The sequence below is a fragment of the Excalfactoria chinensis genome, chromosome 18 (assembly GCF_039878825.1).
Source record: "Excalfactoria chinensis isolate bCotChi1 chromosome 18, bCotChi1.hap2, whole genome shotgun sequence".
NCBI lineage: Eukaryota > Metazoa > Chordata > Aves > Galliformes > Phasianidae > Excalfactoria > Excalfactoria chinensis.
The window spans coordinates 9,032,473-9,050,353 of NC_092842.1; the positions used below are offsets into that span (position 1 = coordinate 9,032,473).

At 39.2% G+C, this 17,881-nt stretch overlaps 2 protein-coding genes across 8 annotated transcripts; both read left to right on the forward strand.

The window, feature by feature from the left end:
• The first annotated feature begins 2,111 nt into the window (after positions 1-2,111).
• Positions 2,112-7,001, forward strand: LOC140260281 (uncharacterized). 2 transcript variants are annotated; one of them, XM_072352412.1, is made up of 2 exons: positions 2,112-2,201; positions 4,824-7,001. In XM_072352412.1, the coding sequence occupies exon 2, from the start codon at positions 4,883-4,885 to the stop codon at positions 6,200-6,202; it is 1,320 nt and encodes a 439-aa protein (XP_072208513.1). In that variant the 5' UTR covers positions 2,112-2,201; positions 4,824-4,882; the 3' UTR covers positions 6,203-7,001. The 2 variants fall into 2 exon arrangements, with proteins under 2 accessions (XP_072208513.1, XP_072208512.1); XM_072352411.1 differs by having other exon boundaries at positions 2,119-2,211.
• LOC140260282 (uncharacterized) lies at positions 4,824-17,849 on the forward strand. Of its 6 annotated transcripts, XM_072352415.1 has the most exons (4): positions 4,824-4,925; positions 7,039-7,231; positions 11,819-11,901; positions 13,254-17,849. In XM_072352415.1, exon 4 carries the CDS (start codon positions 13,314-13,316, stop codon positions 14,607-14,609), a length of 1,296 nt encoding a protein of 431 aa, XP_072208516.1. In that variant the 5' UTR covers positions 4,824-4,925; positions 7,039-7,231; positions 11,819-11,901; positions 13,254-13,313; the 3' UTR covers positions 14,610-17,849. The 6 variants fall into 6 exon arrangements, with proteins under 6 accessions (XP_072208516.1, XP_072208517.1, XP_072208519.1 ...); XM_072352416.1 differs by lacking the exons at positions 4,824-4,925; positions 7,039-7,231 and adding an exon at positions 7,269-7,874; XM_072352414.1 differs by lacking the exons at positions 4,824-4,925; positions 7,039-7,231 and adding an exon at positions 7,882-8,293.
• The last annotated feature ends 32 nt before the right edge of the window (positions 17,850-17,881 follow it).

Sequence of the window (17,881 nt, forward strand, 5' to 3'; positions counted from 1 at the left end):
CTTACAGTTCATATGTACAATGAGATCTTTAATTGAGCTACAGCTCAATTAAAAAGGAAATATTTAAAGCATTTTGTCAAGGCTGTGGAAGCTCTAATAGGCCTTCATGGCCTTGATCAGTCCCACCTGAGGACACTCCTAAACTCTTCTCCAGGGGACCAGAGCACATTTACATACAGTTCTGCACCTTCAGTCTCTGCCAGAGCTCTGCTGTAGTATGTGCGTGCTCTGCTTTCTCTCCAGTTCACATGCACTGGTTGTGGTCACTGAAGAAGAATGTGTTGCTATTGTTACACATTCTAATATCACTATTGAAAGGTGTTTCATTGACGTAAGTACTTCTTAAAGAACTTTTGGTGCAGTTAAATACAATATACAAGAAGTGTAGGATGATCTAAATCACAACAGGATGAATAAGATAGCAGAGAGTGTTCTGTTTCCCTTTGAATTATGGAAATGCAAATTGGAGTAGGGAAAATTACTAATGCTCAATAATCAGGAGAACAACATTTGCAGCTAAATTTAGCTGATAGTTCGTTTAAATATGAGTCTTGTGCATAGGAAACCTGCAGACCTGTAGTTAAAATTTGCTTAGTGCAGATTTTTCCAGTTCTAATGCTAAACCAAAGGGAACTGTTGAGAATTTAAGACTTCCAGTGAAGTGGCTACAGTGTTTGCCTAAATGTTCTCCAGAAGTGAGTGAATATACACTGCAGCCCTTGGTGCCCAGCTGCCTTGGAAACTGTATCGACTCTGAGAGGGGAAAAAAGCAAGGCTGTAGCACTTCTAGGGTGAAGTCCCTCTTGAATTAATCTACTGAATATTACAGATAGCTGCAATATGAGTCACTGTGAAGCTAAAGGGTGTGATCCAAGATGGAGTTTTAAAATTGCTTTCTAAGAAGAGTCAGCTGGCAGTCACTTTTCTTTTTCCTTTTTTTTTTTTTTTTTTTTTAAGCTCACATCATTATAATGAGCATTGATAATGAAAAGCAAGTCAGAAACACCTGTTTGTTACTCCCCTATGTTCAGTGACTTCTAAGTGGAAGTTCTTTTAAGTGGAAGGCAAATTCAGAAACTCGTTTTGGAAATATCTCTAATAACAAATTAATAAATAAGATTGATAAGAAGTCAAGGAACTTTAACAACATACATTTTCAACAATTCGACCTAGCAGTTCAGCTGACAAAATATGCTGACCAAGGACAAAATTTTGGACAGCGCTGGAGGAATTATCAGGTAGATGAAAGCGGTGTAAATCTGTTGATCTTATTTTCTGCAGGCATGTGAGGGTAGAGAAACAAGTGTAAATAATGGTAAAAATATTTCAGATACAATGAAACCACACCTGAAGCTTCAGGTTTTCCCAGTAAAGTGAGACTTGTATTTTCATAGAAATAAATGTATTTAAAATACAAATTGCAAGCAATGCATTCCTAATAAGAGAAAATAAGATATTTTATCTTGCAATAGTAAAATAGGCTTATCCATTTTGCTGCAATTTTTTTTTTCCTGTTTTCCCACCCAGGCGACTCCTCCCACTGAGTTATTTATGTTAGCTGCTAGTGTAACTCCACTAGGAAACCCAATGTTCACTCAGAGTTACATCCACCCTCTCTTTCAGACACCAATCATAGACTGAGGTATAGTATGATTAAAATGCTAAGTTTTATTTTCTGGTCTAACAACTGCACACGATTGCTGTGCTTGATTTTATGTCAGATTTGTTGTCAGAGATAATTCTTAACAGAGAACAAAGTTCACCTGAAAGTTCTCTGTAAAGCACAGTAGGTTATGTAAGATCAACTGCTGAAACACAATAGATTATGTTTGATGTCATGGAGACCATTTAAATGGTGATCTAGATAAATCTACAGGAATATATACACAAATATTGTAAACTGAAGAAAATGATCGTCTTTCATTTTTCCTGTCTGAGAGGCTAAGAGCTGTAAGCATCAACTGAAGAACATCTCAAAGTCAAAGCTGTTAAACTGAGAAAATAACAGCAGAAAGGAAACTATTTTGCAGAACAGGAAGTTACCAAGTCACGGGACTTCCTATAAACTATCAGAATCATAATTGCAGAGGAAACAGATGTTAGGTGACAAGAGAGGTTGCAAGGTCTCTCATTTCAAAGCGATCCTAAGGCAGAAATCAGGCTGAAGCACTGAAAAGTGTGAGACAAAGAGGCATGGAATTGTAAGTAATTGTAAGTACCCTACTGTTTGATTTCTCGTATGTTCAGGATGGCACATATTTGTGCGTTCTGGTGAAGTACCACCAAGACTGCACCTAACAACCATTAACAACTCTCCTCCTTATGTAACAGCTAAAAAATGCTGAGGCTTATTCTAATTGCTTCAGGAAAAATAGGTGTTTGTGTTCTAGAAAGCTCCAGTAAGAAAGCTGTAAAATCAGTCTTACTGTTAAACTCTTACTGTTTTGTTAGAAGTTTACTCAGTGGTCTCTTGAGGTCCTTTCCAAACCCCGCGATTCTGTGAGATGTCGTAGTTAAATGTTGCCTTTCAGTTTCCTTTTAGCACCGCAGCTGGTATTAAGCAAAGCAGGCAGGGAGGATTCAGACTTGAAAATGTATTTTAAAACTCATCTTTTAAGCAGGTGGGATATTTTTCAGCTTCAGAACAGTCAATAGTTTTTTTCAGTAACTAAAAGAGACTACAGTGAAATCAGATGCAAAGAAATAGTGACCATTTTCTCAACACTGGAATGTAATCTTATGTGAACTGAGACTTCAGCAGCACAATCTCATTTGAAAGAAAAGATAATACAAAGCACATCAGCAAGTGTATCATAAAAGCTCTGTGTGCAAAGTCTTGTTTCAGAATGACAGTGGCTATTTCTGTTAAAAAATGATTACTGTGGCAACAGCTGAGAAAAATATATTAGTTTTTAAAATATCGTTAGTTAGAAAAACACAGTTTACATTTTTAGTCACCTTGTTCAGTAGGCTATGGCTAACATTTGTAGCCCGTGGATTCCAAAGAGCTGGCACATGTTTGAAACCAAAATCCTATTTCATACTCAAGGAATTTATGCTTTCTCCTTGGAGGATTTATGTATCAGTTAATCTTCCTGAGAACAGGACAAAATTAAAGGCAAATACAAACAGTACTGGAAGTCACTGGTAGTTTCCAAACACAACACAATTATTCAAGGAGGTTGTGATGGGTTATTTATACAGTTCTTTAATGTATCTTCATGCAAGAGAAGGAGCTTATTTGTTCCTTTATATTCCCTATCTGTAACGTTTTGTGCACAGTCACTATTCATGCCCTAGAAGTGCTCTGATTTCTACTAGGAGGGTTAGTTTTGTTTTGTTTTGTTTTATTTTCTGAAATAAGTGGATGGTAACACTCTTAGTGTGCTAGAACTACTAACTTCAAGTAGAGGCTGACTCCTGCTTGTTCTAAAAATAGGCTGTTGGTTTGAATTTTAACTTGCTCAAATTGATGATATATGCATACAAATTGTGTGAAGAGAAAGCATATGAAATTTTTGATTGCATGGAGTTGAAAATGGACAAAAGATCACCTTGCCAAGAAGACATGAGGTGCAAAGGAATGAAAATTTTCTGTAATTTCCTGCTTTTTTGCAATTTGCGTGTAAAAGCTAAAATGGCGCCTTTTGTGCAGTGAGATGTACAGGAATTATTCTATTTTTACTGGAATCATGTATTTTTATTAGAATAATGATTAGACTACTGGTCACTACAAAGTCACAGCATTCCAAAAGTAAGAGCAAGTGGATGAGAGCACTTGCCTGTAGTTGATTTTAACATTTGGGTATTGCAGGAAGAGACCAGTAATATTTTCAATTTTTTAATGAAATTTCTGTGTAAATTTCCCATGACTTACTTAGCAGGAAATTTTTAAGGCATGGAGCTGCCTGATGTGAGAATGATAGTTGAAAACTTGGCACCAGAACAGCGTATGATTTTTGCAGTGAACATCTGTAGCAAAAACAACAATAATAATAATAGTAATAATAATAAATCTTAACACTATTTCTACAAATAAACGTGACAGACATTAAGAGTGAGGAATGTTATCAGGGTTTTGTTTCATCTCACTTCATAGCAAGTAAGTAAATTGTCTCCCCAGAAGAGTAATGAAATTCAGATCAGTGTTCTCTGATCTTCTCTACTTTTCTCAATCACTTTATCATAGCCCCAGCAAAGGTCACAAAATCCATACAAAGTCCTTTTGGAATCAGCTACCAATTTAGAATTGTGATCTGTGTTTTCATCTTCAGGAGTAAAAGAAATTTACCTTTAAAGTAATCATGGCCTCCTGAATAAGGGTAAAGGTCATTCTTTTTGAAGCTCTTTTCCTAGGTAATGTTGAATACTGTAGCATCTCACAAGATTCTGAACACAAGACTCTGAAAATATTTTATTTGTGACTTGGGAATCAGGACACTGACAGAGCAAGATAATTCTTACCCACTTCAAAAGGATTCAGTTGAGATTTGTGTTTCACAGCACCACTTTAAAGGAAGGGGGGGAAAAACGGTTTTATATCTCTGAATACCAAAAGATAAAGCATGTTAATCTTCAGAAATGCAAAACTTTTTCCAGGACTCAAAATTAAGCAGATTACAGTCACTTTACTATATTCTATAGCAAAACAAGTATTGTATAGTGGAATACTTAATTTTATCCAAATGCAAAGCCTACATGAAAAGTCAGGTCTTCATATTGAGGTATCAAAAATATAACTCTTGTCCTTAGGACAGTACAGTTCAGTGAAAGAAAACATCTTTTTGGCAAATCACTGAAAGTCTGATTTTGTTTTGTTTTAGCGAATGTGAATAGAAGATTGAGTTGTAAAGGTCTGAGTCCCAAATTCTGAAATTCAGCAATGATACACTGTGGAAAAAGACAAGTTTGTGCAGTTGTTGCAGGTATTGTAATTTTTGGAAGTATTTTAATCTGCTCCTGGAAAGGTCCTCAGCTACAAAATAGTATAACAAGAAAAATCTTCCCCCAAGCCAAAGATGTCATTCCGATAGGTCAGACCTGCAGGGGAGAAGCTGCAAAAAGTGTAATAACGCCATTAAAAGATAACAGAACTTTTATTATATCCCCATACTTCGATGACAGAGAAGACAAAGTCACACGTGTGATTGGGATTGTTCACCATGAAGATGTCAAAGAACTATACTGCTGGTTTTGTTGTCAGCCCCATGGGAAGATTTATGTATCAAAAGCAAGAATAGATGTTCACTCAGACAGATTTGGATTCCCCTATGGTGCAGCAGATATAGTCTGCTTGGAACCCAAAAACTGTGACCCGACACATGTATCAATTCATCAGTCTTCAAGTGGAGATATTGACCAGCTGTCAAGGTTTGAAATAAAAAATCGCAAAGCAGAGCCCTTCTCTGCTGACTTCACAGTGTGCATCTCTGCCATGTTTGGGAATTACAACAATGTCTTACAGTTTATACAGAGTATGGAAATGTACAGGATTCTTGGGGTACAGAAAGTGGTGATCTACAAGAACAACTGCAGCCAAATGATGGAGAAAGTCCTCAAGTTTTATTTGGAAGAAGGAACTGTAGAGGTAATTCCCTGGCCAATAAACTCATATCTCAAGGTTTCTTCTAAATGGCACTTTTCTATGGATGCAAAAGACATTGGCTACTATGGACAAATCACAGCTCTAAATGACTGTATATACCGCAACATGTGGAGGAGCAGGTTTGTGGTTCTTAATGATGCTGATGAAATAATTCTTCCCCTGAAGCACTCGGACTGGAAATCGATGATGAGCAGCCTTCAGGAGCAGAACCCAGAAAGTGGTGTTTTTCTCTTTGAGAACCATATCTTCCCAAAAACCATATCCACTCCCATGTTCAACATTTCAACTTGGAACAGTGTGCCAGGCGTTAACATACTACAGCATGTTCACAGAGAGCCGGACAGAAAAGAGGTTTTCAATCCCAAGAAAATGATCGTTGATCCAAGAAAGGTGATTCAGACTTCAGTCCACTCTGTCCTACAGGCTTATGGGACCAGTGTGAATGTTCCAATGGATGTTGCCCTTGTTTATCACTGTCGGGTGCCCCTTCAAAGTAAGCTTCCCAGAGAATCTCTCATCAGGGATACAACGTTGTGGAGATACAACTCATCATTACTCACGAATGTTAACAGAGTTCTCTATCAAACAGTGCTGTAGGGTCGGAAGTGCAACTTTGTCTGCAAAAAGCAAAAGTGGAGAGTTGCCTGTGTCCCAGGGAGGCACAGGTTATCTTTAAAGATCACAATCAAATCTGCTGCATGTGAGGATTACATCTCACAGTGATCTGGGTGAACAGCCCCTGTATGTACTGACCAAATGTAAATGCATTCTGTCTGTGAACTATACCAAGGTATCAGAATCATAGTATGGCTTGGGTTGGAAGGATCCCAAGGATCAAGTCCCAACCCTCCTGCCACTGGCAAGGCCACCAACATTTATATCTGGTACTAGACCAGGCTGCCCAGGGCCCCATCCAAGTTGTCTTGAACACCTCCAGGGACTGAGCATCCACAGCCTCTCTTGGCAGCCTGTTCCAGCACCTCATCACTCCCTTGGTAAAGAACTTCCCCTCGACATCCAATCTAAAACTTCCCTCCTTGAGCCTAAAAGCATTCCCCATTGTCCTATCACTACATACCTGAGTAAATCTGAGTTGATCTGTCTAATTTTTTGTAATCCCCTTTTAAGTACTGGAAGGCTCACAGACTTCTGTCTTCAGGCTAAACAAACACAGCCCTCTCAGCCTGTCTTCACTGGGGAGGCGCTCCAGCCCTCCAGTCATTTTTACAGCCCTCCTCGTCCTGTTGCCCAATGACATTGTTATGTAACTGCAGAAAAGCTTACAAAATATACTTCTCAAGAGGGATAGATCACTTTGGTGATGTAATATATATTGTTGGCTGTAAAAGTGTTGTAGCTAAGTTAAGAGTTTTAAGTACAGCAATTAAATTTAGAGTTCTTGCAAGAGATGTTTAACGCTATGTTCTTTGCAGGAATAAATCATGGAGTACTGAAAGGTAATCTGCCTACCAGAAGCAAACCAAAATGTATGGAGCTCAACATTACAATTTAGTGTCGCAAATCCAGCATTGATGTAAGAACACCAGCACAATGTTACTGCAGGAATGATTCAGCTAGCAAGTGCTGCATAATTTCCTGGTGTAAATGACTAAATTTCATCGTTATGTAATGATCAAATTTCGCTTCACTTAAAATTTATTGGTGTTTGTTTCGTCGGTATTGGATTGTTTTTTTTTGTTTTTTTTTTTTTTTTGTTTTGTTTGTTTGTTTGTTTCTCGTTAGTTTTTGGTTTTTGTGTTTCTCTATTTTACACACGTTAATTACATATCTGACAGTCTATGGGGGGAAGTCCGCAGTTTCTTCCCACACAATTTAGCTTCACCGTGGCCTCAGCGGCACTTCGTGCGCTATTTGCTCTTCGTTCTGGTATGCTGATGAGTGTATCCCCTTCCACGGCCGCTGGATCGACGTGAGCGGGCATTGCGCGAAGGGCTGTGCCGGACGGCAGTTCGGTGGTCCCGTCCTGCCCCTGGATGGGGTGTGGGCCGAGTCACGGGAGACCGCTGGCGCCGGCCTCTGCGTCGCTCCGCCTTGCGCTCCTGCCTGGGATCTCCCCGACGGCTTCGGGAACCTGCGCAGGCGGCTGCAGCGAAGACGCTTCGCCTTGGAGCGGCCCCGAGGCGCGGGCGAGTTCCTCGCCGCGGCCTGGCTGGCTCGCTGGGGGCCACACCAGCCCGTGCCTCAGTCTGTAATTCGACCCCGGGCGACGTTTACACGGGTGTGGGGAAACGGCTCCGGACCGGCGGGGGTGAGTGCGCAGGAGCGAGAGCAGCGCGGGTCCTTCTGGGGCCCGCAGGGTAGAGCACGTGGTTCCGCAGCCGCTCGCGGGACGTCCCGCGACACTCGCGTCCCTCCTGCGGCTGCCACCGCCCTCCCCAGCGGCAAGTGACGGGTGGCAGCAGCGGGCGGTCCCGAATTTCCTCTCTCTGCTGCAGCGGGGGCCGTGGCGGAGCCGGCACGGAGGTACGCGGCGCGGCTGCTGCTGTTGGTGATGTAGAGTTAGCTCCGGAGGGGCGCGAGGGATCCCGTTCTGCTCGTATCCGCGCGAGCCTCCGACGGCAGCGTCGCCGCTGCGATGGGAAAGGCGTAGTCGCGGAGCGGTGAACGTGGGGTGTGGAGAGGAGTACGTTGCTGACGGGGCGTTCGACGAGCTGGGTCTGCCGCGCGGTAAGGGCTTCTGTCCTTAGGTCCCTGTAACGTGCACCGCTTGGAACAGGGGCTCACCAGGAGCGGGATTATTGTTTCCGTTAAAAAAACGGCACGTAAAATGATAGTCAGCCGTAGCGATGTTTTGGGGATACTGATGCTAACCTCTGAACGGTATGTTTTAGTTGTTTGATAATTGTAAAGGACAGTTTTATTTATTTGTTTTTAAATCTCTCTCTGAATAAACTCCAAGCGTGGGAGTGTAATTTTACACTTAGAGAATGCATAACTGATTGAGAGGACGGTTTCAGTGTGTGTTGTGGGTTAACCCTGATAGGCAGCGAAGCCCCCCATGTATACTTCGTTACCCCATCTCCTCCCTCCCCCCTCGGAGGATGCAGAGGAGTAGTGGGGAGGTAAAAGTGAGAAGACATGGGCTTAGCCATGTCAAAGGCACTATCATGGATAAAGCAAAACTTCCTGAATAACCAATAAGGAATTCATTCACGTCTTTCCATAAAAGGCTACCATTTAACCATTTGCAGGAAAGCAGGGCTACATTGCGGGTAACAATTACTTCGGAAGACAAGCACTGTAAACTGTGTGTTCTCCCCCTCCTTTTCCCTCTGGTCAGCCCTGGGACAGCCATCCCAGCTGCCTTTACTCCACATTTCTTGTACACCTCCAACTGACTGCTCGCAGATGGCTGAGGTGATAACCAGGAAAGGCCTCAACTTTGTGTCAGCACTGCTCAGCCGTAGCGAAAACATTTTGTTACCAGCACTGTCCGAGTCAATGATCAGAAGCGTATTTGCTACAGTGAGGAAATTTGAATCTCTTTCGGACAAAACTGATGCAAATAAAAGTTAAAGTAACAATATTAAATGTTGTCATGAAACTTTTGCTGTTTCTGTTCAAAGTTTACCAAGTCTAATTGTTTACAAAAGGAGAAATTGGTTGGTTTTGTTGTTGTTTTGTTTTGTTTTATAGCAGAGTGTTTATGTGTGTACCAGAAAAGGTGTGACATGGGAAGGGTCATGTCACAAACTAAGTACATGACATTACTCTCTGACTTCTTTGTATTTAGAATAGAAATAGCCAGCTTAATTCTTGTAGAACAATATTTTATCAACAATTAAATACCAATAATTAAATAATTTAAACCTTCAAAATTTATGCTTCTGCCTTTGATTCGTGTAAGAGAGACAGTGGCATTTCAAAGAGAAGAAGCTAAACTATCAGCAGATAGTTTTAAAAAGAATGAAAATCTTGTTCAAGATGATGAAATGTTTGTTAATCTTCGGAATATTTCTTTCAGTTTAAACACCAGTGTTTTGTGCTGTTGCTTTTTGGCAAAGCTGTAAAGCAGAGGAGAGAGAATACTCTTTTCAACAAATAATAAATTAATGAGGCTCTTCACAAATTGTAGCCTTCTTTTAGTTAAATCCCAGATAAGCCAAGTGTTAGGATGTGTAGTGTCACTGTGCTACTAATTCTAATGCTACTCATTGGAGTCTGAAGTTTTGTAGTCACCTCTGGCAACTGACCCTTTAGAATACATTTGTTTTGCCCTGACTTACCCTAAGGTTGGAAGGTATAGAAGTGAGGTGAGATTTATTAAAATATATATATATGTAAATAAATAAACAATGTAGACTTTGTGAAGATACTGAAATGAGCAGCCTAAAAGGTCTTCAGGTGTCTGAACACAAATTGAACTAATTACAATGGACAGACACGATGCCCAGGAGATATGGGGAAAAATTAATAATGACCTGCGAATGAGTAAACTAAATTAGCACTTTGCCTCAGTTGCTAATTGTGGAGTGTATGGGAAAGATGAAAGAAGAGTAAATCTGAAAATAGAAAATGTACTGTAAAGGTAAAAGTAGTACTCCATTTGAAGGCCAATGCTGAATAATTCCCATCCTGAAATTCTAAGATGACATAATGAAGAACCAATGGCAGATGTTCAAAAAATGTGTTGTGTTAGTAGTGGTTGGGTGTGTAATAGGAAGCATATAAGTAGTTCATTTGTTTATGAGAGGGAAAAAAATGACTGAGATGTATGGGAGTTCCTAAATGCAATCTTGATCACACCCAGGGGTTAGAAATTTTTAGAAGGACTGCAAGTGGGAAAAAAAAAAGAAAGAAAAAGAGTAAGGAGAAATGAGATTAACTCAGTGAACAAGAGATCTTTATTATGACCTTCAACTTAGGAAAGCATGTTGTGTAACTATAGCTGGCTATAAGACTTGATCTGACGACAAGCTTGATTGCATCTGCCCAATGTGATGCATATGCAAAAAGTGTTAATCCTAGCATATGTCTAAAATGAACAGTTCCAGTAACTATACGATTTTGTCACTGTCATTTACAAATATATTTCTGATCAGCTGTGCTAGAGGCTAACCAAAACTTGGCCATTTGCACAAAAGCACTGGTCAGGAGAATTTCTTGTAAGATACTGGAACATCCTGTGTTGTTTAAAGAAAAAGTAATAAAAATGAAGACTGGAAGGAGGTGTGACTGCATTCCATAAATGCAGGAGGGAGGAAGAAAAGCTTTTTACTCTTAATAGCAATACTGAAGAACAAGGTGGTGCAAAGCAGTTATAATGATATCATTAATTAGTATTAAAGCAAATCTGAATCATGTTCTATTTGAATAGTAACTGGAATTAAAGAACAAAACCTGAATGAATTATTAAAACAAAATAAACTCTTTTGAATATGCTGGCAGCTTATTTTTGAGGTTACCATTTACCAAGTACGGTCTATAGTGAGGAAGTATAAAGATACTCTTCCTTCTTAATCTGACTTTGTATATTCCTGACTGGATTTCTCTGCTGTTAATCTCAGGAGACCAAAATTCGTGAATCACATGTCAGGAGAAACATTAATGTCATTTATGAAATAGCTGGGTATTTATTTCCTTCAACATTCAGTTTTCTGGGGTGTTTTGAGTTCTCTAATCTGCTCGCTATCTTTGCTTCTGGAACCTGCTATTGTTTTCAGATGGTTCTCACACTTCCTGTTCAGAACCTGTAATTAGGGTGATAGTGTGTTGCTGAAAGAAAAACATATGTTACTGAAAAAAAGAACCACCAAACCCCCCCCCCACAAATATATAGTATATTTTTAAAAATATTTTCAAGTATGCATATGAACGGCAGATTAACACAGGATTAAATATCCAGAATGAAACTTAACCAAATAGCATTGAAAAAAACCCCACCCAAGTGCCTAGTTTCATTTGCTCAGACAACTCCAACAGTTTGTAATGTAGATGAAATTGTTGGGAGGCAGCTATGCCCTTTGCTCAAGAGATGTTAAACTTGTTTCTCTGGTAGGTGTGGTTACTATTACGCATATTACAGAACACCAGCCATTTGAAATAGAAGGTGCTGGCAGCTGTCTTAGGTATTGTATTAGAATTGTTTTCCTTCAATATTGTACTACACTGAACAGTTCTTCCCATTTATCTCAGAAAAAAACAGAGACAGTTTACTTGGCTGTCTGCTTTAAAAGATGCTTTCTCTTTCAGATGTTCACTTTTTGAAACACGGTTGAAAAGATACCTTTCTGTTGTTCATTATTTATAGCCAGCAAATGCAAGAGAAATAACAGGTAATAAATTAGTTTTGTATTTTTAATGGTAATATGTTGTGATATTTCTTTAGGAAAAACTAATTAGCATGTAAGACTGAACAGTATGTTACGAAATGACATAAACAATCAAGAAGAAATGTTAAATGTTAAGTATGATTTCTGATTCTTCTGACAACTCTTATCTGAACTTTCTTTGTAGATATCAAAGGATGCTTGAAATAATATCATTCTTGGCAAATGGGGCATTTTATGGGTTATGTTGTAAGCATGCTCTTCTCTGTACTCCACATGATATGATGTGGAATACCAATAGCAAAAATTATAAAACCATGACACAAATTGATCTAGCATCAATTTGATTAATATGGGACATGCTTCTTCCAGGAATCACTGTGGTATATGCAGATCTTTGAAGAGAGTTTCTTCCATCTTTATTTTTATGGATCATATCTGAATTCCTAAAGATGAATTTGTAAAGAAAACTTTTGTTTCAGCTCCTCTGACAGGAATTACTTCTTGATAGTTCTATGGACTACTAGTCAGATGTTAACAGCTGTTACCAAATGAGTGCTGCCAAGAACTTGGCCTTACAGGTGCTCAGAAATGCCTCTGTTCCCATAGCAGTAGAAGTTCAAGTCCCCCAGGCCATGCCAGACACAGTTTAAGTGTTAATATTAACTTGTCAGGAGACACGGTTTGCTGGCCACAAGAACTTGAGGAAGCCTTTAACCAAGCCCTGTCTTGTGCAGTGCCAAGTAGGATAGAGCTGATAACTAAGAAGTTAAGTTTTATACTGCTCCCCACCATATGTTTTCTTGAATTCTGCTGGATTGTATGAGCTGACCTTTTGCATGTATTGTCTCATCTGTACTGAAATGCAAGTTAGGGAATTAATACATTAGAGAGTACGTCTGGGCTGTCTTGTGTAATAATCCCTATTTTGTACATCAGTGATTTTTTTAAATGATCTAATTCTGCATACATTTCATTTATTTGTAGAGGAGATCAGTTCACTTTAGTTTGTGTATCATTTACATATTCACTATTTAGAAAAAATGTTATTTATTTTGCTTTAAAAGTTACTCCCTAATCATTTAATTGAATGTTCTAAAGTAGTCATTATTAAAAAAAAAATAAAAAAATCCTTATTCTACTGGATATCAATCTCTGTCATAATAATTACTCATATCTGACGTATTCATTGTTACAGTGTCATCCATCCCATTACAAGCAGTATGTATTTAATGCTTGTTTCTTCATGAAAGAACAGTAGCTGGATCTCTGATTGTGACTGCAGAGTGACAAAGATGTTCCCCGTGACTTTTTTCTAAGTCTGTATTATCTCTTACTGAACATGTTCTTTCCTACAGATGCGGCAGCGTAATCTGCAATGACAAAGACATCTGCATCCATATTTAGATAGAAACAAAATGTTGTGTGGTGGAAAAAAATCCTACTTTGCTGGTGCTGTGTTCATTATAATGCTAACATCAGTGGTCACGCTTTCTTATCTTAGATTACAAAGACTTATACACCTGCCAAAAATAGTACAAGAAAGCAGCAAGTGTAGAGGGGAAACTGCAAATAGCACAATAACGCCATTAAAAGATAACAGAACTTTTATTATATCCCCATACTTCGATGACAGAGAAGACAAAGTCACACGTGTGATTGGGATTGTTCACCATAAAGATGTCAAAGAACTATACTGCTGGTTTTGTTGTCAGCCCCATGGGAAGATTTATGTATCAAAAGCAAGAATAGATGTTCACTCAGACAGATTTGGATTCCCCTATGGTGCAGCAGATATAGTCTGCTTGGAACCCAAAAACTGTGACCCGACACATGTATCAATTCATCAGTCTTCAAGTGGAGATATTGACCAGCTGTCAAGGTTTGAAATAAAAAATCGCAAAGCAGAGCCCTTCTCTGCTGACTTCACAGTGTGCATCTCTGCCATGTTTGGGAATTACAACAATGTCTTACAGTTTATACAGAGTATGGAAATGTACAGGATTCTTGGGGTACAGAAAGTGGTGATCTACAAGAACAACTGCAGCCAGATGATGGAGAAAGTCCTCAAGTTTTATTTGGAAGAAGGAACTGTAGAGGTAATTCCCTGGCCAATAAACTCATATCTCAAGGTTTCTTCTAAATGGCGCTTCATGCAAGATGAAACACAGATTGGCTACTATGGACAAATCACAGCTCTAAATGACTGTATATACCGCAACATGTGGAGGAGCAGGTTTGTGGTTCTTAATGATGCTGATGAAATAATTCTTCCCCTGAAGCACTCGGACTGGAAATCGATGATGAGCAGCCTTCAGGAGCAGAACCCAGAAAGTGGTGTTTTTCTCTTTGAGAACCATATCTTCCCAAAAACCATATCCACTCCCATGTTCAACATTTCAACTTGGAACAGTGTGCCAGGCGTTAACATACTACAGCATGTTCACAGAGAGCCAGACAGGAAAAAGGTAATCAATCCCAAGAAAATGATCGTTGATCCAAGAAAGGTGATTCAGACTTCAGTCCACTCTGTCCTACAGGCTTATGGGACCAGTGTGAATGTTCCAATGGATGTTGCCCTTGTTTATCACTGTCGGGTGCCCCTTCAAAGTAAGCTTCCCAGAGAATCTCTCATCAGGGATACAACGTTGTGGAGATACAACTCATCATTACTCACGAATGTTAACAGAGTTCTCTATCAAACAGTGCTGTAGGGTCGGAAGTGCAACTTTGTCTGCAAAAAGCAAAAGTGGAGAGTTGCCTGTGTCCCAGGGAGGCACAGGTTATCTTTAAAGATCACAATCAAATCTGCTGCATGTGAGGATTACATCTCACAGTGATCTGGGTGAACAGCCCCTGTATGTACTGACCAAATGTAAATGCATTCTGTCTGTGAACCATGAGATGGTGCAGTTTAGCAGGTTGCACTCAAATAGAGCTGATGTGTGCCTGATAAAGGCTGCTGCAGCTTTCTTACTTGGAAGAGTTGAGGCATAGTGGGAAGATCAGTACTTCTACCTTTCTCTAAGAAAATGTGTTGGCAAACACATTGGAAGTGACCATGCACTGATTAGAATTTCTTAGAACTGATTTACAGCTTTCTATTTTCCTACATTCGTTTATGTTTTACTTTGTGCAACAAGTCTGTAAACTGCCCAAAGAAGGAATGAATGTATTTCTGTGTATTTGGTAATACAGCTGTGTTTAGCATTGTTGTATTAACAGACAGCTTATGATAATGTGTGCCAAGATGAAGAGCTACACTGGATTTAACAGAGCAACTCATTATAATCACAGATACAGAATAAGAAGTCAGGCCAGGTACTACATGAGGTCTGTCACTTAGCGCTGCTTAAGAGAAACTGGAATCTGTGGCAGAGCCATTAGCCATTTAATGATAGCGAAAATCAGTGTAGATGGTTTTATGTCTTCAGTGAGTTTCCAAATAAAAATAAAATTAGTATCTCAACTGATTTATGTAATGCTCTAATCCATATGCATTTTTCAATCTGTGTATTAAAAAAGCCTATGCTGAATAGTGGTAAACTTAATCCTCAGTTTTTGCTGCTCATATGTCAAGATTTGGGTACAAAATTTTCGTGTAACAATTTAAATAAAATATAAATGCACTGTGAAAATATCTGATATCTACATATCCCATGTATTATCGGAAACAGAGTTTATGAAATGTTAATATATTGTAACAGCTGCTGGATTTATGCTAATCCAAAGAACTCTTTGACTATGCTTTTGAGCCCTGTACCTTTAAGAAGTGTGGTGCATTTTTGCTACCCACAGCTGTTGTGAATTAGTTAATAAAAAAGGCTGCCTTTTGTTGGGAAGCTTTACAACAGAGGAAAGGGTTATAGACTGATGTTGAAGTAACCTATAGGTTCCTGTAAACTGAAGACTACTTTGAGATGGAAAAACTGAAGAATGATTCTGTGCATCATAAATTTTTGTCTGTTTTCCTAGAAGTATAAGGCCTCATAACAGAATGTTTCTTTGTTCATCAAAATAGGCCATTTCTACTGCTTTGTGTGGTGGGTACGTTAAGTTATATTGTATTCCTTTCCTTAGGTAGGTGTAAAAGTACAGAAGAAAAAATAACAGAAACAAATAATCAAACCCCTGCAATGTACTTATTTTCTTTTGATGGGTTACGTGAAAATTAAAAACAAACAAACAAATAACCCAAACCCTGTAGTTTTATAGTTTCAGTTATTTTAATGTCTCCTACATTCCCACAATAGGGAGGGACAGGGCTGATGTGGCAACATAGTGGAAGCTTCCTATGAAGTGATTTCTGGAGCAGTATTAGTAGTCTGGCGTGGGTGAGATGAAAATGCTTGTGAACATAGGCTTTCATTAATTTAAATGTCAGTATAGTTTTAATTCTTTCATTCATTTTGTGTTGGAAAGGCATTTGTATGTTCCAACTCTGTCATGAGTAGCTTAGTAGAATTAGTTAGCAAATGCAATTTGTAACTGTCTGCTTGTTATTGGCATCTAAAATAATAATTAGCTGTTACGGGAAGACTTGAACTTCATTTTTTATGAGTGTAGACAGGCAGTACGGCAAGTATTAGATGATTCACTTTATGCTTTTCTGCTTGTACAGTCTGGCATAATGCCAGAAAAGGAGAATTTAGAGCTTGGCCAGAGGTCCATTTAAAAGTACAGGCTCATGCAATTTTGAAGAAATAGCTGGAAGTCCCTGGTCTAACTTTCTGCTCAAAGCAGGGTAAGGTAGCATGGCTTGATCAGGTCTATGTCTAGCTTAGCTGAACACGCAACCTCTTCGGGCAACCTGCTGCAGTGTTGTGCTGCCCCCACACTGGACAGCTTGCTTTCATTAGAGGGAGCCATTACTCTGCTGCAGCATGCTGAGTAATTTTGCCTTCCTTTTACATTCTAAATAGGTAGCTGGTGACTGCAGTAGTGTTTATCACCTATCCCACTCCTGTTATTCTGTGTGAATATGTATTAGAGCAGCCCAGTAAACAAGTTGACTGCCTTTGTCACAAGAGAATAGTACTGAGTCCAGACCTTAGTCAATTTGCTGTGCAATACTATTCCATCTTGTTTGTTCTAACCGTCTAGTTGGTTCTAACCAGCCCCTTGTGTGAGGTGATTGTCTCAGGTGCTGGATGGTGCATCTGCTCTAGGTTAAAGTTGTAAGAGTACTGCCAGTCCATTTATCTAGTATTCTGAAGTCCCTCAGAACAGCATCCCCTCTTCCTTTGCATAATAACTGTTTCCCTTCCCCTGGCTTCTTTCTGCACCTCCAATTTGGTATTGTTGGAAACAAGCTGAGAGTGCACCTCACATCACCAAGGTTACAAATAAAATGGTTAACCAAACCTGGTCCCTGAAAAACACTACTTGTTGCCAGATAGATTTCTTATCAATAATTACCACTATTGGAACTCCAGCCCAATTTCCACAATTTCTATCAATGTCACAGTCCAAATATTCAATCCTAATTTCAACAAATTGAGTATAACTTTTTTGTGCATGATCCTGTCTAAACTGCTTTGGAGAAAGAGGAGGCTAGTGCAATGTTTTATATGTCTCCACATGCCTCCTTTAAGATGAGTTACTGCACCTATCACACACAGTACAATTACACTCACCTTAAGAAATTCAAGAAGAACTTCAAGTTTTCTGTTTCATGTAGTTTTTCTTCACTTCTGATTCAGATAGCAAAAGCCGTAAGAGATTATCATGCATGCCCCAACTGGCCTACTTTAAATAGAGAGCTATGAATGTGGCTTCTACTTGATAAAATTCCTTTACTAGAAACATATTTGCAAAGTAACTTGGTGTGAATAAAGGTAGAAAACTGGGTACTTCAGACTTTGGCCTTGTTTTCAAGAGACACTGCTCCACTGTGACTTCTTGTAATTCCTACCACACCACTCCAGTATCGATTCCTGCATACCAAAACTTCTTACACAGGTGTGATTCATACTACATACCTCTG